The sequence below is a fragment of the Aulostomus chinensis genome, chromosome 13, assembly GCF_037954235.1.
Source record: "Aulostomus chinensis isolate RoL2024-O1b breed Wild chromosome 13, RoL_Achi_v1.0, whole genome shotgun sequence".
In the NCBI taxonomy this organism is placed as follows: Eukaryota; Metazoa; Chordata; class Actinopteri; order Syngnathiformes; family Aulostomidae; genus Aulostomus; species Aulostomus chinensis.
In genome coordinates this window covers 17,534,783-17,554,724 of record NC_141332.1, presented here as the reverse complement: position 1 = coordinate 17,554,724, position 19,942 = coordinate 17,534,783, and the positions used below count along the sequence as shown (strand labels likewise).

Genomic DNA, 19,942 nt, shown 5'->3' with positions numbered 1-19,942 from the left:
ATCATATATATACACACATATATGTATATAGATGTATACATACATCTTTATAAAATAGATCGTGTAGTGTGTATATATGTGTGTGTATACATACATATATACATACACATATATATGTATGTATATAATCATATTGATACACACTCATACATTCATATACACATATATGTATATATAAATATGTATGTACGTACATACATACATATACATATGTTTATACATACATACATCTATATGTATGTATGTAAACACACAGATGGCTACATACATACACTAATATGTGTTTATACACATGTATGCATGTGTATATATATTTATGTATGTGTGTATTCTTATATTTGTGTGTACATACATACATAAATATGTGTGTGTATATGTGTGTGTACATACATACAGCCTGAACAGTTTCTTTCCCCTCTCCTGGCAGAAGGCATGTATATATATATATATATATATATATATATATATATATATATATATATATATATATATATATATATATATATATATATATATATATATATAAATATGTGTGTGTATATGTGTGTGTACATACATACAGCCTGAACAGTTTCTTTCCCCTCTCCTGGCAGAAGGCATGTATATATATATATATATATATATATATATATATATATATATATATATATATATATATATATATATATATATATATATGTATATATGTTTATATGTTTATATGTATATATGTATATATATGTGTGTGTGTGCGCGCGTGTATATATATATATACACACATACACATATATATACAGTATATGTATGTATGTATGTATGTATTTACATACATATCTATGTATGTCTCAATGTACGTATGTATATATATATACACACATATGTGTGTATATATATTTATGTGTATCCATATATGTGTGTATATACATATGTACATACATGCATACAAACATACATACATATGTATGTATGTACATACACATATATGTATATTTACATGTATATGTATGTATATACACAAACACATATATGGATGCACACATACATATATACACACACATATGTATATATACATGTATATGTGTAAATACATACATATATGTATGTATGTACACAGATGTAGATACACATACATACATATATACACACGTGTGTGTGTATATATATACATATGTACATTTAAACATACAGATATGTATGTACACATATATACACATACATATATACACACATGTACATATACACACGTGTAGCTACAGTGTTACGTGTGTGCGTGTGTATATGTATACACACATACATACATGTGTGTATTTTTGTATGTGTGTATCCATATATGTGTGTATAAACATATGTTCAGCCATACATGTGTACATTCATATATACATGTGTATATGTATGTACACACACATATATACACACATGTATATATGTATGTTTATATAAAGATATGTATGTATGTATGTATGTATATATATATACACACACATATATGGATACAAACACAAACATACACACACACACACATATATATGTATGTGTGTGTTTTTTTTGTGTGTGGCTAAAGTGTGACCTTTGTGTGTGAGGGTGTCTTATTCCTTTGTCCTTGCTTCAGGACCTGGACAGCTCCTTTCCCGATTCCCTGATGTTAGGCAGAGGAGTTGTCCCTGGTGCTGAAGTGTTGCAGGTTCAACATGCTAGGCAGGGTCCTCTCCTCCCTGTTTCCTGGTCAAGTACGGTACTTCTATACAAGATTTCTTTATCGTGCAAAAGCAGGGTAAAGAAGCAAAGACACTGACAAATGCCCGAATAATATACATGTTTTACAACTGAACACTAGGGGGAGCTCCTGTTGCCTCCTGATGAGGAATATATTGTTGGAGGAACCAGCAGCTCATCCCTTCAGTCGATCTGCACCAATTTGCTTTGAAGTTATTTTTAGTGGTTCTTGAGCTGAGAAATCCAGGAGAAATCTCACAGATCAAAGCGTTTTTATTGCACTCAACATACATACAGTCCTTCCAAACACAGCTATTCATAAACACCTCACAGCGTCATCTACTTTTGTTCCAGCAGAAAAACACAAGAACTTGTGTGCAGAGAAGCTTTCGGGAGAGGGACGGGGCTTCCGGGTGAGACAATAGTGACTTAGTGCAATAATTGGGAGCGTGATGATCAGCCATGCTACATCCTTTACAACGACAACACGCACAGACATGGTGGAAATGTGACGTACACATAAATAAACTCCACAGATAAGAAGCAACTCAACTTTGAGGTTATTTGTTACAGTCAGAAAATAAGAGTAAATGATACTTTTAGGGCTGCTATGCTTGCTTTCACACATCTTCTGGTGCAAATAAAATCATGTAGGTAGAATAGATTGAATATTTTATAAATTTCTTTTTTGTGAGGCGTTAGTACATTAGTGTGATTTACATAAATTCTGGGCTGGAGGTACAAAATTATGTAAAGTACTCATTTATCAAAGGTAAACAATGTAGCTCTCGGGCACCCGGTATTGTAAGAATGCTGCTCAAACATGTGAAATGTAAATCATCTGTCCATACACCGGATTAACAGTGGCAGCAGTGAACGTGGACTACTAGGTCCACGTCCATTTGGATGAAGGTGTGTGTCCTCTACAGCCTCTCGAAGCCGATGGAGCAGAGGAGAAAGATGGCGTAGAGCAGCAGGAGACAGAGCCCCAGCCGGCGGTCCAACCTCCAGTGGTTCAAATGGACACACAGGACCTTTGGACACACACACACACACACACACACACACACACACACACACACACACACACACACACACACACACACACACACACACACACACAAAAGACACCTCTCATGTTGCCAGAACTATTTCAAAATAAGAGCCCAATATCTGATTCTACTTACAGTGAGTGTGACTGATGCCAAAAGCAGAATCACTGAGTACACCAAACCTTTGCTGTTGATTGTCACCTAACACACAAAAAACAGCATATTATATAACCTGGCATCCCCTGGTTCATCCACATAACATCGTATTGTAATATTACTGCTGCCATACTTCCACTAAATCCAATTTTATATCAGCTCACCACTGATCCATAGCTGACAATTAGAGTCCTCAGCGCCCAGGGGAAGCCCAGACCCAGCAGCACATCAAAGATGTTGCTGCCAATGGAGTTGGACACCGCCATGTCACCCAGGCCTACAACACACACACACACACACACACACACACACACACACACACACACACACACACACACACACACAAAACACTTAGTGAATTAACACTAGTTAAGCTCCAGATAACACAAATTAGAAGATGTATGTTGTTAGGGTTTTTACAAAATAAACACACACACACACACACACACACACACACACACACACACACACACCTCGCCGTGCGACAATGAGGCTGGCCATGCAGTCGGGGACACTGGTGCCGGCTGCCAGGAAGGTGATGCCCATGATGACCTCGGGGATTCCAAGTGTGTAGCTGATTATGGTCACCTAAACACAGACGTGGAGATGCAGTGTGTGTTTTTTATGAATGTGTGTGTGTGTTTGTGTGTGTGTGTACTTGTGTTCCATACCATCCAGACCATGAGGTAGGAGAAGAGGGCTATCCAGAGTGTGGAGGACAGGAAGGTGAGCAGGTACCAGCGCTCCCACAGTGGCTGGTTGCAGTCGGGGATGGTGCAGTGAAGCAGGAGGCTGATGGGCCACGAGAGCAGCCACTTCACACGCACACACCAGCCGTCTGACGACACCACTAAGAGTCACTACTGATCCACTTAGCAAGAGCCCCAGACTCAAGTTTTATGAACAGCAGACTCACCTGGCATGACGAAGGGTTTAAACGGCATGCTCTCCTCCTCTCCCTCCTCCGGCTCTTCCTCCTCCTCCTCTTCATCCTTCGGCTGTACACCCCCTAATGTCTCTCGTCCCATCTCTTTACCCATCTCTCTCTCCGATTCCAGCGGTTGACAGTCTCCCTCAGCCACCATCCCATTCACCCTCCCCCACGGCCCACTAGCACCCAAACCATCCTCCCCTGAAGGTCCCCCTTCTTCAGGGCCAACCCGAGCCCGGATCAGCCTCTGCCTCTGTAGGAGAGGATGGATTAAGGTGAGCACAAGAAGACAAGAGCAGCAGTGACTTCATGTATGCCTGCTGCAGACAACACCATGCAGGAGGAGTGACTAGGCAGCCAGGCACATCCATACGGTCGCGAGCGGCAGTTTGAAAGCATTGACCAGGGGCGAGGCAGGTCTCTAACCTAGAACAAGAGACGGCATGCACACATGCAAGAGAGGCCAGAGGAAACAGGTCCGAGGAGCCAGCTGCTATTTGCTATCATATCACAGATAATATTGTTTTCTTAGTGGTCTCACACATACAAGCCTTTTTAAGCGATGGTGGTAAATATGACCGCCATGTGTGTTCACCAGGGATGCACAGATCCAACGAGTTCTCTTGATACCATCCTGTATTTGATACCGAGTGCTGTGTTCTTCCTCATGTTTATAATCTCTCAGGGAACTCATTCACACAGCTTTGATGTCACCAGCAGCGTAAACACAGGATTTTTTAATGATATTAACATGGAGAGTTTATTTAATGAGGATCAGTCTCGTCCGTCACGGCTGGTACTCATCCCTTTATCAAAGGTCATTACTGAGGACTGCTGGAGTGTATCCCTGCTACCATACTCTTCTATACCAAAAAAACCTGTCAGGAGAGTTTTAAAACTGATTACTAATCACCAGTTTTCAATATTTAAATTTATTTACCATAAACCACTGAAATCACAACAGGATTATAATGTAGACATTCCTTCAGCCTCCCATCTGCCTTTGACTTCAGGCTTGAGTTTTCTAAAAATCGCTGTTTTGTTGTAAGTCTTGAAAAGAAACGTCTCTCAAAGGCTCAATAGTCTGAGCCCAAAAATGCCCATTTTACCTTTTCTTTTAATCTATTTGCTATTTTTCATTTTTCTCTCCAACTGCTGTCCTTGGTATTGGTCCAACCCTTCTGCTGCTCTGGGGAGAACCCCTCGCATCATAGTCCCTCCCCAAACAGGTGCTTTGACTGACCAGAGGAGGCGCCAGTGCAGGGACCAACACATGCTCATCTGGCTTCACATGCAGAACTGAACCTGCAGTCTCCGTATTATAAGCAACCATAGACCACTGCACTACCTGGGCACCCCTTTGACCTTTCCTACATTGCATTTTTTTGTCAGTGAAGCCAGGGAACAGAGGGTGAAATGTCCTGATGTGACTGATACTGACACACTGACGCGTACGTTGCTCCACAGGCGCATTAAAATACCCACCGAGCTAAGCAGCCAGATCCCAGAGGAACTTGGCATTAAGTGAAGGATGTGAGCATGTGCAGTGTACCTGGCTGATGATCATGCGTCCTGCCATACACAGGCGGGTGAAGGGGGGGAAATGCGGGGTGATGAAAAGGCGGAGGCTTGCCTCAGAGAAGGAGAGCTGGTGGGGGTGCAGGTTCAGCTGCTCATCCACCATCACCACCCCTGAGTCCTGACCGGCCACGACACATGAATCTGAGGAGAAAGACGGTGGAGAAACACACGATGAGGTCAGGAAACTAAAGAGTAAGAGAAGCTAAGAGGAACAACAAGAAGAGAGTGATGAAAGAAATAAAGAAGTTTGATAATCAAAGTGGTCCAATTCTATTTCAGCCTGGTGGGATTCCACAGGGGAGCAGAAATGAGAGCGACTGGCAGTCTCAACTGTGTCACTGGGTCTGTGGAACGCCACTAGGGGACTGAAAGAACACTTTAATGTCTTTGATGTACAAACAAAAAACCCAAACAGGCTCTTCTACCCGGCTTCAGCGGCACCATGTCGTTGTCACAGTCTCCCACACTCCCGACAGCCGTCGTACGCCGCATGTTGCTCAAACACGGCTGCCCTGCCCTGCTGCAATATCTCTCTACCAGGCTGCACAAAGACCTGTTGAACCTACACACACACACACACACACACACACACACACACACACACACACACACACACACACACACACACACACACACACAAACACACACACACACACACACACATACACACCTCTGAGACTGAGAGATCTTGCCTTTATTGTGTGGCATCTTCATAGAAACAGTGCGATAAAACTGGACTCACTTCATAATGATAATATAAACTCCGTACATAGAGATCAGGATGATGGTTTCCCACCTACAACATGGACATAAAAAAAACATGCACACACATACACACACGCACACGCAAACACACACACAAGCTATATTCATCATTAATACCACAAGCATCACAAAGACAAGCAACTACAGTATCTTGCATCTGATCTTGGATTAAAAAAAAAATAGTCTTCAATCTTACCATAGGACTTTTTCATCATAAATTACCTGCAGAAAAAAAGAATTAAATTATGCAACAAAACACAGAAAAAAGATATTATGCAAAAACCGGCATTAATAAGCAGCATGTAAGGAGCCTGCAGGGCTCCAAACGCCTGATGACTCCTGAATACGCATCTACTGTCGGACAAATATTGGATTTTTAAACCTCCTCGAGACAGCAACAACAGCTGAATCTGCTCTGGAGGGTTTCCTCACCAGAATAAGCACGATGATGGACAGGATGTAGAAAACAGCGTCACGAAACAGAGGCCACCAGCTCAGTACAATCGGCTAGAGAGAGAGAGAGAGAGAGAGAGAGAGAGAAACAGACAGAGAGAGACAGAGAGAGAAGAAACATTCAGACATCAAAGTCTTGACCCAAGAGTGACGGCCACAGAAAATGTTCATTTTATCTTTCTGCGTTAATGTTGGATACGATTTGTTTGGATGCGGGGAAGTACTTGTCCGGAGAAGATGCCACAGATGCCAATGATGACCAGGATGTTAAAGACGGCCGATCCCACAATAGTTCCAACACCCACATCTCCCTTTGTGATAAACACACCTAGAAACAGAGAAAAAGTGTGAGCCAGGAGAAAAAACAACAAAGTGTGTGTAGCTGTCTATAATATCTGCCTTCATCTGCTCCAGTTCAATGCCGATATCTTCATCATCATCATGCTGCATCTTTAGTGTAAAATCACAGGGCCTAACTAGATATCTGCCAGACTGCCAGACGGGAATACAGTAAATATTACACCCAGACAGTGAGATCATATATGAAGACCTTTAAAATCGTGGTAACACAACGGATTCAAGGCAAATGCACAAACTGAAAAAAAAGTCTTTCTATGTTTGTTTGTTACCGATTTGTCTTTCATCGACTGCAGCGTGACAGACAACGCTGGTCCATCCATGTTCTGTTAGCTTAGCAGCAAAGCCATCACACTCAAGAGACAGTTTTTGAAAAACGTCAGATTTTTTTCGTGATAACGTTTCTTTTCTGTGCACGAACGACGACGCCTCTACATTCAGTTGATCAAATTGTCGAATCAAGGGATGAACTGCAGATTTTGATCTCTGTGTTTGTGCATGGACGGATAACTTTTGGAGCCATGATGGAGGAGAAGTTTACATCAAAGGGTTCTCTTTACAGCCAGAGAGGACAGGAGTGGAGCAGCAGCAACTAATCAGTCTTAAATAGTTTTTTTTTATGGCTAGACAGCTCATGAGAGCATCTGAGCCGTCGCAGTCATCGAGTGGTGAGCTTGACAACCGCGGAGTATGTTTGTTCATGTTTTATTAGGAGAGAGGCCAGGGACTGCTGCTCCCGCCGCCGCCGCCGCCGCCGCTCTCGCTTGTCTTCCCTCAGTCGTAATGAGGTGAGTTGCTCGTAATTGCAGCGCTGATTAAACAATCATTGTGACCGTAACCTGTGAGTGAGCGAGTGATTGGACGAGTGTCAGACTGACCAATCAAAGAGGTGAAGAGCTCAGGGGCAGAACTCCCAGCTGCCATGAAGGTTGCCCCGGCAACATCCTGGCTAAGTTGAAGGTTCTAGAGAGGACGAAGACAGAGTTTAAGGGAAAAGACTCGTGATACTCTTTCTTTTTTTTTTTAAGCAACAAATTCTATGGAAGAAGCAAATTCAGATAAATTCAGTCCAGAGCTCGTAAAACCTTCATACCTCCGATACTTTTTCAAGGGATGGAACAAAATAAACATCACACACGATGGCCAGCGCGTGAAACATGTAGATAGCCTGCGAAGATCAGCAGAGCACAAGACAATATCGTTAGTTCCTGTGCATGAATGCGACTAAAATGAAGCTTTTTTTTGTTTTGTTTGATTTCTGGCTCTCCTGTAAGCTGATACTCACACATAGAACATGGAGGAGAACCGCTCCCTGTCGCCTCTGGTCCACAGTAAAGATGTCTTCAGGAAACTCACTGATGGCTGTGAGAGAGAAGGACAGAGACAACTGAACGATTTGAAACACGAGGGGAGTTTTTAAGTACGTACCTTCAAAATAAATGAAGAAACTCATGATTATTTCTGAATTATTTGTGGGTTTTGAAGGGAACCGTGGTTGTCAATGTGTTCCCTTGGTTAGTGACGGAACCACATGAACTATTTCATCAAACAGGAAATCACACACAGCTTGTTGTTGAATAATTTTACATCTTGAAACTATGTCTAATATAAATGTAGTGATAATGGGGGGGGGGTTCACCAGTTTCATCATGATAGGATATCCGTTGTTTGGACAACGAAACAAAATTTGCCAGTAACATAAATTCAGGCACATCTTTGTGGTGCCTCCAATCGATGTGATAAACTATCACACTTCACACATTCAACACAATCTGTAACATTCAACTTGCAAAAAGCAAATAAAAATTCATCTGATGATTTTATTTCCAAAAGAGGTGCTCTCAGATGGAAACTGCCAAAGAAAGACGTGACTGACAATTTCAAAATAAACACATATTTCGAAAAAAAATGGTGATTTACATCAATGTTTTGACGCAGCATTGACGCATAGTGTCGGTGTAGACCGATGTAACGTCCCACCTGCCGGCAACAACATGACAATCACCCTCTTTTACTCTGTAAATGTGTGTTTTGCTGGGCTGCACTGAATTGTTCAAACAAAAGCGCAGCAGTAAAATAAAAAAAATAAAAAAACTTTGATAAAATGGGTCATACAATAACCTAGAAAGCTGCTTCTCAAGTGGTTTTACCTGAAAGCTTCTCTGAGGCAGCTGTGAGGCCGGATCAATGACACAGGCGAGGAAGACAAGTGTGACAAAAGATGAGAGGACCCAGAACAGAGGCAACATTGTGCAGTCAGAAGTCTCACGTGTATTCCGTGTAGGCATTCGTGGAGGAATTTTGTGTGATGAAGGAATTCGTCAGACGCCAGAAACAGGCTGGAGACTCAGAGACGGTTTACGCTACGTCCACGACAAAGGTACGAGGTTTGCTGTGAAATGAGGTTGAGTCAGCTCCCCCAGAGCATCTGCGCCCACCATTTTCAAACAGTCCTACTTCTGTGTGTCATTCTGCACAGATGTGACCCTCGTTTAATCTAAACACAGCTACGCATCTAGACAACGCTGGCGCCATGATTGTCAGCTTTACCATCGGTAAGCGTTTCAAATTTCTGATTATGAAAGGCACCACAGGTTTACCCCCCCGAACTGGGCCAAGGCCCTGGGGTCAGACCAGCTGTTGACCTGACAGATGAATCTGGAAGCTGAGGTACAGGAGAGTTCAAACAGAGGATACCAGATTAAATTCCTTATCAGGCATGGTGACAAAGTTAGAGTGTGGTTCCGTGGTGACCCGTCACATCAGATGAAGTATGTCTATCATCATCAAAGACAGGATGTCCTTGAAAACGGCTATTTGAAGAGAAAATCCATTAAGAACCCTTGAAGCTGTTGTACCATCTCCCCTTCCAAGCAGCAAGTCAGGCAAGTCTGTTTTCTTAGATTGAAACTCAAAATCTTCTAAATAATTTGCATCAAAATCTGCTCTCAGACCATCACATTGTCAGTCTGTACGTCCCTCAAACAGCCCAATAGATCTAAACACGTGCAGACGATGAGAGCGCTGCTGATGAGAGGGAGCTCATCAGCGGGTCATTATGACAGGGCTGGCTGCCACTTTGAACAGCTCCAGATGCACATAAGATCCAGCATTCAGTTTCCTAGCAACCAGGTCCCCTCAAAGGCCCAACTGTCTTTAAACACCTAGATGTGCAGTTTGAAGAAATGAGGGACGAGGCAGATGGGAGAGGTAGGAAATGGACTTGAATGTAAAAGATAACAGTTAAGACAACTTCACTCCGCCTCAGCACAGGAAAAGAACCCAACAGACATTGCTGTTATTCCTGTTGGACTATTTGTTGACCGTTTCCTACGTCAACATCGAAACCCAAACCTCATCAGTCCAACTCAACACGTTTGCACGCGTTCGCTTCCGTTCATGTGAGATTTAAAACGTGAAGCTTCTCCTGTCTGCATAACACAAGTCTTACCAGATCTAGAGACACTGGTGGAGGTCTGGTTGTTGACATCTTTCAGCGTGATGACCTCTTTCTTGGACAAGAAGATGTCATCCACAGAGGGTCCACCGGACCCTACAAGGACGGATTGAAATATCCATGTAGTAACATGTAGGGCTACTGTGTTACCATTGCATAATTAAAGGGGTTTTTAGGGTGTGGGCGTTAGTGTGTTTGAAAACCTGGTATTTCTTTTATTCATCATGTGGCTTCTATTCTATTTTATTTGAATGTTAGCAGCTAGAGAACTAGAGGGAAAATGTAATCATGGAGGAGCAGAATCATTGCATACTAGAAGCACCTGTAACATCATTGAAGGGAAAGATCCAAGCAGCTGCGAGCAGACCGACCCCACAGATGCAGAACCGCGGGAGGAGCAGTGTCTGCCTCGGTCTCCTCGGTGCCTTCATCCCGCCAGCCGCCGCCGCTCGTCGGATTCTGATCTCAGAACATGTCGTCGCTTCTTCTCACACCACGGATACGGTCTCCTGCTCACAGTACGGCAAAAAAAATGAATGAATCAATTTTTTTTTAAAAATCTCTATTTTTCTGATTTATTGTCTCTGGGCTATTTTGACATGGAGCGCCATCCGCGATCCAAGAGGTCCGGCTGTCAAGAGGATCGGCCTGCCGTCAGCATCTCAGCATCCGGCACAGATGCAGCGAAGATCCGGGAGCATTAACCGGCTCCTAAATCTAAAACATATCCATCGATCCAGACCTTCTCCGCGTCCCTCCAGTCAGACACCGGACCCCGTTTATGTTTACCAGTCCCGGAGGACGCGTTATACTGGAGCCACAGACAGACCAGCAGGGAGCGCCTTCAGCTGGGTGGGACCACTGGAGTGACGGGCAGACCCATTTAATGTACTAATTATATAATAATAACAATAACAATGATCTTTTAAAAAAATCTATCAGTGACAAACTTTGGCGAATTAAATGAAATCCATAAAAACTTGAAATAAACTGAGTCCCATTGAAGTGTTTAGAATAGAAGACATCCCCAGGAAAGTACTAATTATAGCAATTTAATTTTTGGCAAGTTAATCAACATGTGGCTTTCGTGCGGGACAGATTTGTTTTTGTGTATCAACACTTATCTAAATTTTAATATTTCATACAAAAACATCTACAGCTGTGTTTGATATTCTTCTCTGTACTTTCACATCCGTGCATTTTCTGAAAGTCAAAATACTCAAATATAGCTAGAATTTGACATTGAATGCCTTTTTTTTTAAACTGTAATTTCTAATATCAACTTCCCACATTTGCTGTTCTTACAGTTGGAATGTCAAATCAAATACCAACAATGAAATAACATCAGATTTCAGAATTGAAACCGCACTCAAATCCTTCACAATTCTACCAATATCAACTAGGATTTTTGTATGAAAATCGAACAAAATTTTGGTCAACTGACAAAATTCAAACACAAAATCAAAATCAGCGAGATGAGTTTCGAACTGGGGGTGTTCTGATCACACAGGAGGTAGAGCTCTGTAATGCATGCTGCAGTACGGTTCGAGCATCAGGTTTGCATTCCTCCAGAGGGCGTTGATGGAAAAACAGTCCAAGTGTCCCGCGCAGCCTCCCGCCGCCACAAAAACAGTGAGAATGAAAACGCACAGCAAAAACAATCGTACGCTCTTGGCGATCGGCTCCACATCACTTGGAGACCTAGAAGAACCCAAGAACAAAAATGGCAGTCTCTTTCTACTCATGGTTAAATCTTCCACGTGTAATTGAGAGCTTTACCTGCTGGTCTGAAGAGTGACTGAGAGACTTCCCAGCTGTTCCTCAGGCTCCATTCCCTCCTGCACGCACAGTTTCACATACAAGACTTCACCAAGACGCTGACAATCCAGTGCCCTCTAGTGGTCTCTCGTGGAATTACAATACAATTACAGATGCTATTTCTGCTATTTCTAAGCACGTAGAGTGAGTTCATACATGTCTCCGTTCCGTAGAGGACGACGTGCTGCTCATCACTTCAGCCGAGGAGGCCAGACATTTGATTTCCTCAGCAAATGACAGAGGGGGGAGAATAAGTGCTCCTTCCTTGTCTCCCATCCTGTCGCTCAGTATAGCACTGGAAACCAGCAACAGACAGGATGAGAGCAATCACCTGACTCAGAGTCAGCCATTTCTTAGTGCAGTTTCCTGTTTTGTTTTTTTTCTTACAACGAAGCCTCATCCTGTCTTTCCTCTAACTGATTCCTCAGCTCCTGATTGGTCAGTCGGAGGTCCTGCAGCACAGAGCCATGAGCAGACAGAACTTTTACCCTCACACTAAGATCTTATTTTGAGTAAAGCTTTGTTTAAATGGCGATTTACCAAAAGTCCTCTTTTTTGTTGTTGTTGGTATTTTTAGGTTCACAGCCAACATAACATCGTCCATCCCTACCTTCATGATGTTGGAACACTCCTCTACCGTTTCCTCTGCTTGCTTCAATTGCAAGTCTTTCTGTAACAAACACGTACATGGAAAAATGAAGATAATATTCACCATAGTGGGAAAGAGAAAAACTTTTTAATACCTACTTGTTTTATGACCTCATCCTTTTGCTGCAGCCCGATTTGAGCCTCTTCCAAACTAAACTAAAGAAACAAAAGACATAACAAGTCATGAGCTGACTTGTTGCAGCGCTGGTGAGGTGAGTAGAGACGCAGACGCTGCTACACGTCGGTACCTCAAGGGTGTTCAGGGCAACGCTGAACTTGCTCAGGTTGATCTTGTCCTGCTCTCTTTGCTCCTGGAGGCTTTTTATCTGAAGCACAACAAGGCCACAAATAACACACAGATAATACCCTAGAGGCTCTGATCCAGCTCAGAATGTAAGGTGAAGATGACAACGTGCTTGTAAACGTAATCCGAACCAATCAACACCAGATGAAGCAGCGATACGTGACTGCGACTGCTGAGATCATCACCATACCTCTTCAGTTAACTGCTTATTTTCTTCCTTCATCAGGGTGGATTCCTCCTCCTACATGAAAAGGAAAAACACAAAGAATATTCACTCTGCACCAGACGGGCGACCCATCCAGGGTGAACCCCGCCTCTGGACAAAGAATACTCAAATGAATGTTTGCGTCTTTTAGGCAACAAGAATTTCAAACTCTGACGTGTCCTCTGTTAAAATATGGCATCCTCAACCGTGCACAACCTGAATTAAAAAGCTTGTGACAGAATCTTCTGATACCATAACAAAAAATTCAATTCTGGGAATTTTTTTTTTTTTTTTTTGGAAAGGTGGCAAAATCCAAGTATAGTATCAGCTACAAACAAACTCCTTGGAAATATGCTCATCATCATGTGTAAAGTTAGTATTTTATATTGTCATAAAAAATCAGTATCAACTCAGGCTAACAGGATGGAGCTCAAATAAAGGTAGCGACGAAGTGACATCGTCATATCCTCGTGGTTACATTTTCATATCAACGCAGTCAAACCCACCCACCAGTTTCTGCATCTTTTTTTCATTACATCTCTGTACATCAGGGTCATCCACCAGGGGCCGCTTGCAGGGCTCCGCCTCCACCTGCTGGGCTTCACTAACCATCTGCTCCAAGCTGCGCGCACACACACACACACACACACACACACACACACACACACACACACACACACACACACACACACACACACGCACGCACGCAAAAACAAATATCTACACACCACCCTCCAAGAATGGACCAAGAATGTGAACAGTCATGCCATGAAGCCAAAGAACAACACAGCTCTTCAGACTGAGCTGCAGAGAGAACACCAATTATAGGAAGAAGATAAAAGTGTGCAGTTAGGACTTTAAATCCTTCACATGGAGGCGAAGATCTAAATAATCCAGTAGATATTGTCGCATTAATTAAGCATGAATTGAAATTAGATGTGGATTCTCTGAATTTGCAGAGAAACGACCCGGATGTGCCAGTTTGAGCATCACGTGCTGGGTCCAATACGACCTCTGCAGTGTTACACCATCAAGATGGAACTTATTTCATTCCATTTTGATACCAAACCAAAGTGAATCAGAAAGTTTTACTGCACAGGAGGTGAGTGTTCATGAGAGATCTTAAATCCTTGCAGTTGCAGTGTGACTTCTGATCATCATTCTGCTAATAAATAAAAATAATAACATGTGACTGCGTACGCTTTCACTTGTTTTCGGTGAGCGGCGTTCTCTGATCGCAGCGCTGTCAACTCATCATCTGCAACATCAAGCAGGTGCCTCATCTCAGCGTTAAGGAGCTTCAGCTGACTCCGGCTGTATTCCAGCTCAGTTATTTTCTCAAGCATCTCCTTTGGTGTCCTGCACACACACCGACACACACAGACAAGTAACATCTTTGTGTACTGCTGCTGCTCAACTTTACAGTTGTCGTCTGTGTGGGATTTTCCAGTGGGCATCGCTCACATGTTCTCCTCTGCGGCCTCTGATCTACCAGCTACTCCTCCCTGGTGGTAGTGGTCTACAGATACATATGCATATACGACCCAGAGTTAGAAGCAGTGACCTGTTACTGCAAATATTATTTTCATGACTGAATATACAGTTTGGCTGGTCAATGTGTTTGGTCAATAAAATGCCCAAAAATCAATCATGTCAAGCAGTGTTTTATAAAAAAATTTAATTTCAGTTTTTTTTCAACTTGTGTGTGTGTGTTTTTTTAGGGGAGGTTCTAGGCATCATTTCAACGTGTGCTTTTTAATATTACAAGTTAAATAAATGTTGAAGCTGCAGATATTCATGTAAGAAACGATTAACTTTAGGGAATCCACCTGAAAAATACTTTGAGTGGATGAAATATTATGGCAAAATGATCACCGTAAATCACCGAGTGTGATGGCCCTCCACTGTGAGGTCTTAAAATAGCTAGCTTAGCATCACCTCTGGTTGATTTAGCATAACAGACTGGCTGTTAATACTGTAGTTCATTCAAATAAAGTAACGAAGTCTCTTCAATATTTTTGGACTGTTTAAACACCAGATTTGGACAAAACAAACTGACATCATCGTATTCCATAAGCTAACCACATGAAGCATAGAGGTGAACAACTTACCTAAATTTTGCGGTGCTTGGCAATTACGCTCGAAATGACGAGTGTGTCACGGCCTAAACAGATTTAAAACAACAACTGAAAATATATTAAATCCACTTGAAAGGCGTTATTGCCATTATAGTAACATTCATAAGCGGAGAAAGTAAATGACAAATCAATATAACCTTGCAACTGTAGGACAGTTAGCTAGAGTGTGAATGAGCTTTTTTTTTTTTTTTTTTTTACCGTAATAGACATGTACTTCCAATCAGACACCAGGTGGAAAAACTGGTTTTCATTTTTATCACTGTATTTAATTTTTTTTGTATTAATCACTTGTCTTAGAAGTTGTACCACAAATATATTTTGAGAAGTAGTTATTTTCCTCTTAAAAAGTTGGAAATAGTGAAAATGGAAATACACATATTCCACTACTAGTACTACTGTACAATACTTGGGTGAATGTACTTTGCTTAGCATGTTATAAACAAGTGTGTCTGATTATCACTGATCTCTGCTGCTACCTTTAATATGTTCATGTTTGAAATTACTCAAATTGCAAGAAATCACTTTCAAACTTTAATTGTCATCACAACATGCAAAATCTAGAGTCATCAAAATGAAACAAAATCATTTATTAAAGCAATTTCACAAGATAACATCAAAGATTAAAATATGTGACCCAGTATGAAATGGTATGTAAAAGAAAAAAAACAAACTGATGTGGCATTGTGTACTTATATGTTTGGCTGTCGTTGGCTATAAAGTTCATGTAAAAAGGCGAACAAGATAATCTGGAAAACAAACACGTGTAGTTTATCACTGCATTTTAAGGCCAGGAATATTAAAATTGTTAAAAAAAAGTTCTATTAAACAGAGACTTCATGAGGTAACCAGTTGAGTTGCTGTTAAATTCTGCAAGACTTGTTGCTCGAGTCATTACAGCCCAGGTTGTTATATACTTGAAGGATCAGCAGTCGCCGCTGACTGACATGGGCGATTAGATACGAAATATAAAGAAAGGCTGTTCGCATAGTCCAACTTTAAATAATGTGTTCACCTAATTACATAGTATTTGTATGTAAGCTACAAAAACGGCCAGTTTCCGTCGGCTTCCCCGTGTAATCATAATTACAGACATCATGGTGAACCCTCTGAGTGTGATGTCACAGTGAAAATCGCAGTTAGGAAATTTGACAGTCCAAGCAACTACAAGATGCAGCAGAAGTCTTGACAGCGTGCTTTATAATCCTGGGATTTAACCAAGATTGACTCAGTCTTCTTTTTTCCCCCTTGAACTATCATATTTGGCAAAAGCACAATCACCAATACCCCGGTGATGACTGCATGAGCTCTCCGCAGCGATTGAAGGTGAGCGTCAAATTAGATCTCTGTCACAATAAATAAATACGCTTTACAAAATGACCTCAAAGGTGCCATTTGTAAGAATTTTTATCTTCACTAAGCTACATTATGTTCAGTGCTTCTCTTGTAATACCTCTCTGCTCCTCAAAGAGGCCAAGTTGTAGCATTGCTTTGACCTCAACTCTCTAGAACCTGGAAGTGTCCAGTAGCTGAGCAGCCTCAGTGACCATATCCGAATAAGAGAGTTTCTTCTGTGCTCATGCTAAAGAAGTTAGCATTTCCTTGTTTTTTTCACAATGAACTTCCTGATCATGTGCTGCCCCCTACTGGCTTGGAATATGAAATGTGAAGTGTTGTTCAGATCAGCTACAAATTGTACCTTTAAACATATACTTTCAATGCTTCGTATTCATGTTAAAACAATGTATTTCTCCGTGTACATTCTGAAAGCTGTCTCAGAATATTTAACCAAAATGTATTTCGTGGGTCAAAGGTCAGTGTCCTCTCACAATAATCAACCCGTATTTCTTTGTCCCAGTGCAGTAAAGTCTAAAGATGCTGGTAAGCAGTTACCTATTAACACCCCCGACAACCACATATTATTCCTGCATCTTCACTCCCAAGCTACCCCTTCTTTAACAGAGGTGATTTGCCTTGATGCGGCCCCGAAACCCATTACCCATCCCCATCCCCATCAAAGTAGACGCTCAAACTCAGGGTCTCAGCTGTTAACGCACAGGCTCCAGTGATCCCGTGACCTGGAAGTTGATCCCATCCCCAGGAAGAGGTGAAGGGATGAGTGGGCAGAGCCAGCAAAGGTACCAGCGCATGCCCAAAGTGTGATGCAAGTTGCCCCGGAGTCCCAGGCTGTACGGTCGGCGGGATGAGTACCATTCCCTGGTGGTCTGTCCTCGAAACATTAGGAAGAGGTGGAAGAAGAAAAAGGCAGAGACCAACAGGAAGCCCACGACGCATGTGTCAGCAATGAAGGCAAAGGCGAAGGCACGTGCTGAGACCTGGCCTGGGAGAGGGAAGGTACCATAAATTAGATCACAAGGAGGGAATCAATATTTCAAATAGAAGCAGGTATCTGCCTGGGCTCTATCTGATCACGAACAAGAGAAATCATTCTTCAGAGATTGCATTAACGGGCCTGAAATCCCACTTTCTGAGGGGACACTCGACCACAAATCTCATCAGTTCATTCTTGTGTCCAGGCAAACTTCTTCTGATGCCGTCCAGCCACAAACGTCCCTCTACGTACCAGAAACAAGCATGATCCAGGGGATCAGCAGCAGCAGGACGCTGTGCACCGTCACGCCCTCCTTCAGTATGACAATGAAGACCTCGGCGTTCATCAGCGAGGCGTACAGCAGCCCAGACCACATGAAGAACAAACAGCTCAGGAAGAAGCGGTAGTTACGAAAACCCACACACTGGCCAAAAAACACACAGTGGTGGTCCCGTCGGAGCACACACACGTTGCAGTCATAGCAGTGTGAACAACGTGGAGGAGTGTGTGTCTCACATGTGTAACAGTACCTGAGAGATGGAAAAAAAAAAACAGTAATGATTATATACGAACAGATGTCCTAAATTACTTTTCAAATTGGCTGACAATAATAATCAAAGTTATTTTCTGAGTCAATGGAAAAGAACATTTGGCACTCACTCATATTCTGTCATTTATGCAACAATATTGTCTGCCAGTGGATATGATTGCAAATAGACAGAACAAGGAATAATTATCATAGAAAATGGAAAACTATGCAACATTTTCTTAATAGTTTCCACATAATGTGACCTTGCAACTCTGTTAGTTATTTGGAGTCCTTTAGTCCCATGACACGGAAGCTCTTTAGAAAAAAATCCAGACAAATTTTTCATTCAAATAATCATAAAAAACACAAGAACCAGAATTTTTAAAAATTTAAAAAAAAAAAAAAAATCATCCAGTACAGTCTTAAGGTAAGGGTATGGACTTGGAATCCCACGTCACATGACACAGAAGCCGTGATGTCTTGTTTCTTTCATGCCATGTAAAATAAATGAATGAAACTAGCAGTCAAACTATGTGTACTAGGAGAAGAACATCTGCTGCATCCAAGTTAACAAACTTAAACATGTTTTAGTTTAAAGCCTCTTCGTTGACAATACGAGAATTCATATTATTTTCATCCACTTTCTCCTCACCTCCATCCCTGTCCCATGCCCTCTCCTCCCAGAAACACCCCCTTTATGCTGGGGCTGGTGCTGACAAAGAGCAGGGCATTCCAGCAGATGTTTCCCAGCATGAAATACTGAGCCAGGAGGTGAACCACCTTCCACCAGGTGGACCACGTCGTCTTCTTCTGGTCCGCTTCCAGTGGAGCCTCGACCAGTACTAGGTAGCTCACCTCCCCGGTTATAGAGAAGACCAGGAAAGTGTTGAGGAGCACGGGGAGGGGTTGACATATCCTGTCGACCTTCCAGAATATTTTACTGGCATAACTCGCCATGACTTCTGCCCGCCACTCCCCAGAGTTCTTTGAATCAAAGCTGCTCAGTGGAAGGACTGGTTTGACAGACGCCACCGTCGTTTAACTTAGTTAGCTAACGACCGTTCCATTAGCTTTGTAGCACAGACCTACGCGACCTCAAACGTATCTTTAATAGATGATATATCTATGAACCAAATGGCTGAAAACAAAGAGGTGAAATATAAATGACAGGCGAATATGCCCTTCTCTCTCCAAACTCTGTAATGTTCGGACCGAACACTGAGGCGGAAGTCTTACCGTCACGTCCGGATGAGCGTCTGAAAACGGTCCTGAGTGATCGCGTGGAGCATTGGTTCCTCAACAGATGGTTCCACTCAACACTGCGTATCAGTTAAATTAGTAGCTTATTTCCATGTAAAACTAAAAAAGTAGAGGTTAACATCTTTTCATAGATATAGTTTGTTTTTTCTCAGTTTAATGTTTTATGTAGATATGTAATTCATGTTTTAGACTTCTGAAGATGAGTAAATATTAAATGATTTCAAAATAAAACCTTAACTATCACATTCAGTCAGCAAGATCATGACA

General features: G+C 42.0%; 3 protein-coding genes across 4 annotated transcripts; all 3 read right to left on the bottom strand.

Annotated features, from left to right (window-relative positions):
* Positions 1–1,954: 1,954 nt before the first annotated feature.
* Positions 1,955–11,276, bottom strand: LOC147251223 (sodium/potassium/calcium exchanger 3-like). Of its 2 annotated transcripts, none has more exons than XM_086221724.1 (17): positions 10,767–11,276; positions 10,439–10,540; positions 8,273–8,349; positions 8,081–8,155; positions 7,866–7,950; positions 6,855–6,958; positions 6,610–6,684; positions 6,374–6,399; positions 6,155–6,208; positions 5,838–5,974; positions 5,384–5,553; positions 3,817–4,084; positions 3,572–3,738; positions 3,374–3,488; positions 3,065–3,177; positions 2,880–2,945; positions 1,955–2,726 (listed from the first exon to the last, which is right to left on the bottom strand). In XM_086221724.1, exons 1-17 carry the CDS (start codon positions 10,873–10,875, stop codon positions 2,616–2,618), a joined length of 1,854 nt encoding a protein of 617 aa, XP_086077850.1. In that variant the 5' UTR covers positions 10,876–11,276; the 3' UTR covers positions 1,955–2,615. The 2 variants fall into 2 exon arrangements, with proteins under 2 accessions (XP_086077850.1, XP_086077851.1); XM_086221725.1 differs by having other exon boundaries at positions 5,465–5,553; positions 10,767–11,272.
* A 211-nt stretch (positions 11,277–11,487) lies between these two features.
* LOC147251222 (uncharacterized) lies at positions 11,488–15,727 on the bottom strand. Its single transcript, XM_086221726.1, has 12 exons — positions 15,531–15,727; positions 14,884–14,938; positions 14,620–14,778; positions 13,930–14,041; positions 13,405–13,455; positions 13,159–13,236; positions 13,010–13,066; positions 12,873–12,932; positions 12,650–12,714; positions 12,419–12,557; positions 12,224–12,282; positions 11,488–12,145 (listed from the first exon to the last, which is right to left on the bottom strand). Coding segments are annotated over exons 2-12 (981 nt in total). The 5' UTR covers positions 14,886–14,938; positions 15,531–15,727; the 3' UTR covers positions 11,488–11,946.
* A 429-nt stretch (positions 15,728–16,156) lies between these two features.
* Positions 16,157–19,645, bottom strand: zdhhc24 (zDHHC palmitoyltransferase 24). Its single transcript, XM_086221727.1, has 3 exons — positions 19,068–19,645; positions 18,139–18,416; positions 16,157–17,895 (listed from the first exon to the last, which is right to left on the bottom strand). Exons 1-3 carry the CDS (start codon positions 19,370–19,372, stop codon positions 17,603–17,605), a joined length of 876 nt encoding a protein of 291 aa, XP_086077853.1. The 5' UTR covers positions 19,373–19,645; the 3' UTR covers positions 16,157–17,602.
* Positions 19,646–19,942: the final 297 nt, after the last annotated feature.

Coding starts and splice junctions, on each gene's coding strand:
- LOC147251222 (XM_086221726.1), bottom strand. Junction 13,237..13,404: donor ATAAGCAGTTAACTGAAGAG/GTATGGTGATGA, acceptor GTTGTGCTTCAG/ATAAAAAGCCTCCAGGAGCA. Junction 12,146..12,223: donor GTCACTCTTCAGACCAGCAG/GTAAAGCTCTCA, acceptor GGGTTCTTCTAG/GTCTCCAAGTGATGTGGAGC.
- zdhhc24 (XM_086221727.1), bottom strand. CDS start 19,372: ATGGCGAGTTATGCCAGTAAAATATTCTGGAAGGTCGACAGGATATGT. Junction 18,417..19,067: donor GGCATGGGACAGGGATGGAG/GTGAGGAGAAAG, acceptor TCCATCTCTCAG/GTACTGTTACACATGTGAGA. Junction 17,896..18,138: donor CTGGATCATGCTTGTTTCTG/GTACGTAGAGGG, acceptor TCCCTCTCCCAG/GCCAGGTCTCAGCACGTGCC.
- LOC147251223 (XM_086221724.1), bottom strand. CDS start 10,875: ATGAAGGCACCGAGGAGACCGAGGCAGACACTGCTCCTCCCGCGGTTC. Junction 10,541..10,766: donor TCCCTTCAATGATGTTACAG/GTGCTTCTAGTA, acceptor CCGTCCTTGTAG/GGTCCGGTGGACCCTCTGTG. Junction 3,178..3,373: donor CCTCATTGTCGCACGGCGAG/GTGTGTGTGTGT, acceptor TGTGTGTTGTAG/GCCTGGGTGACATGGCGGTG.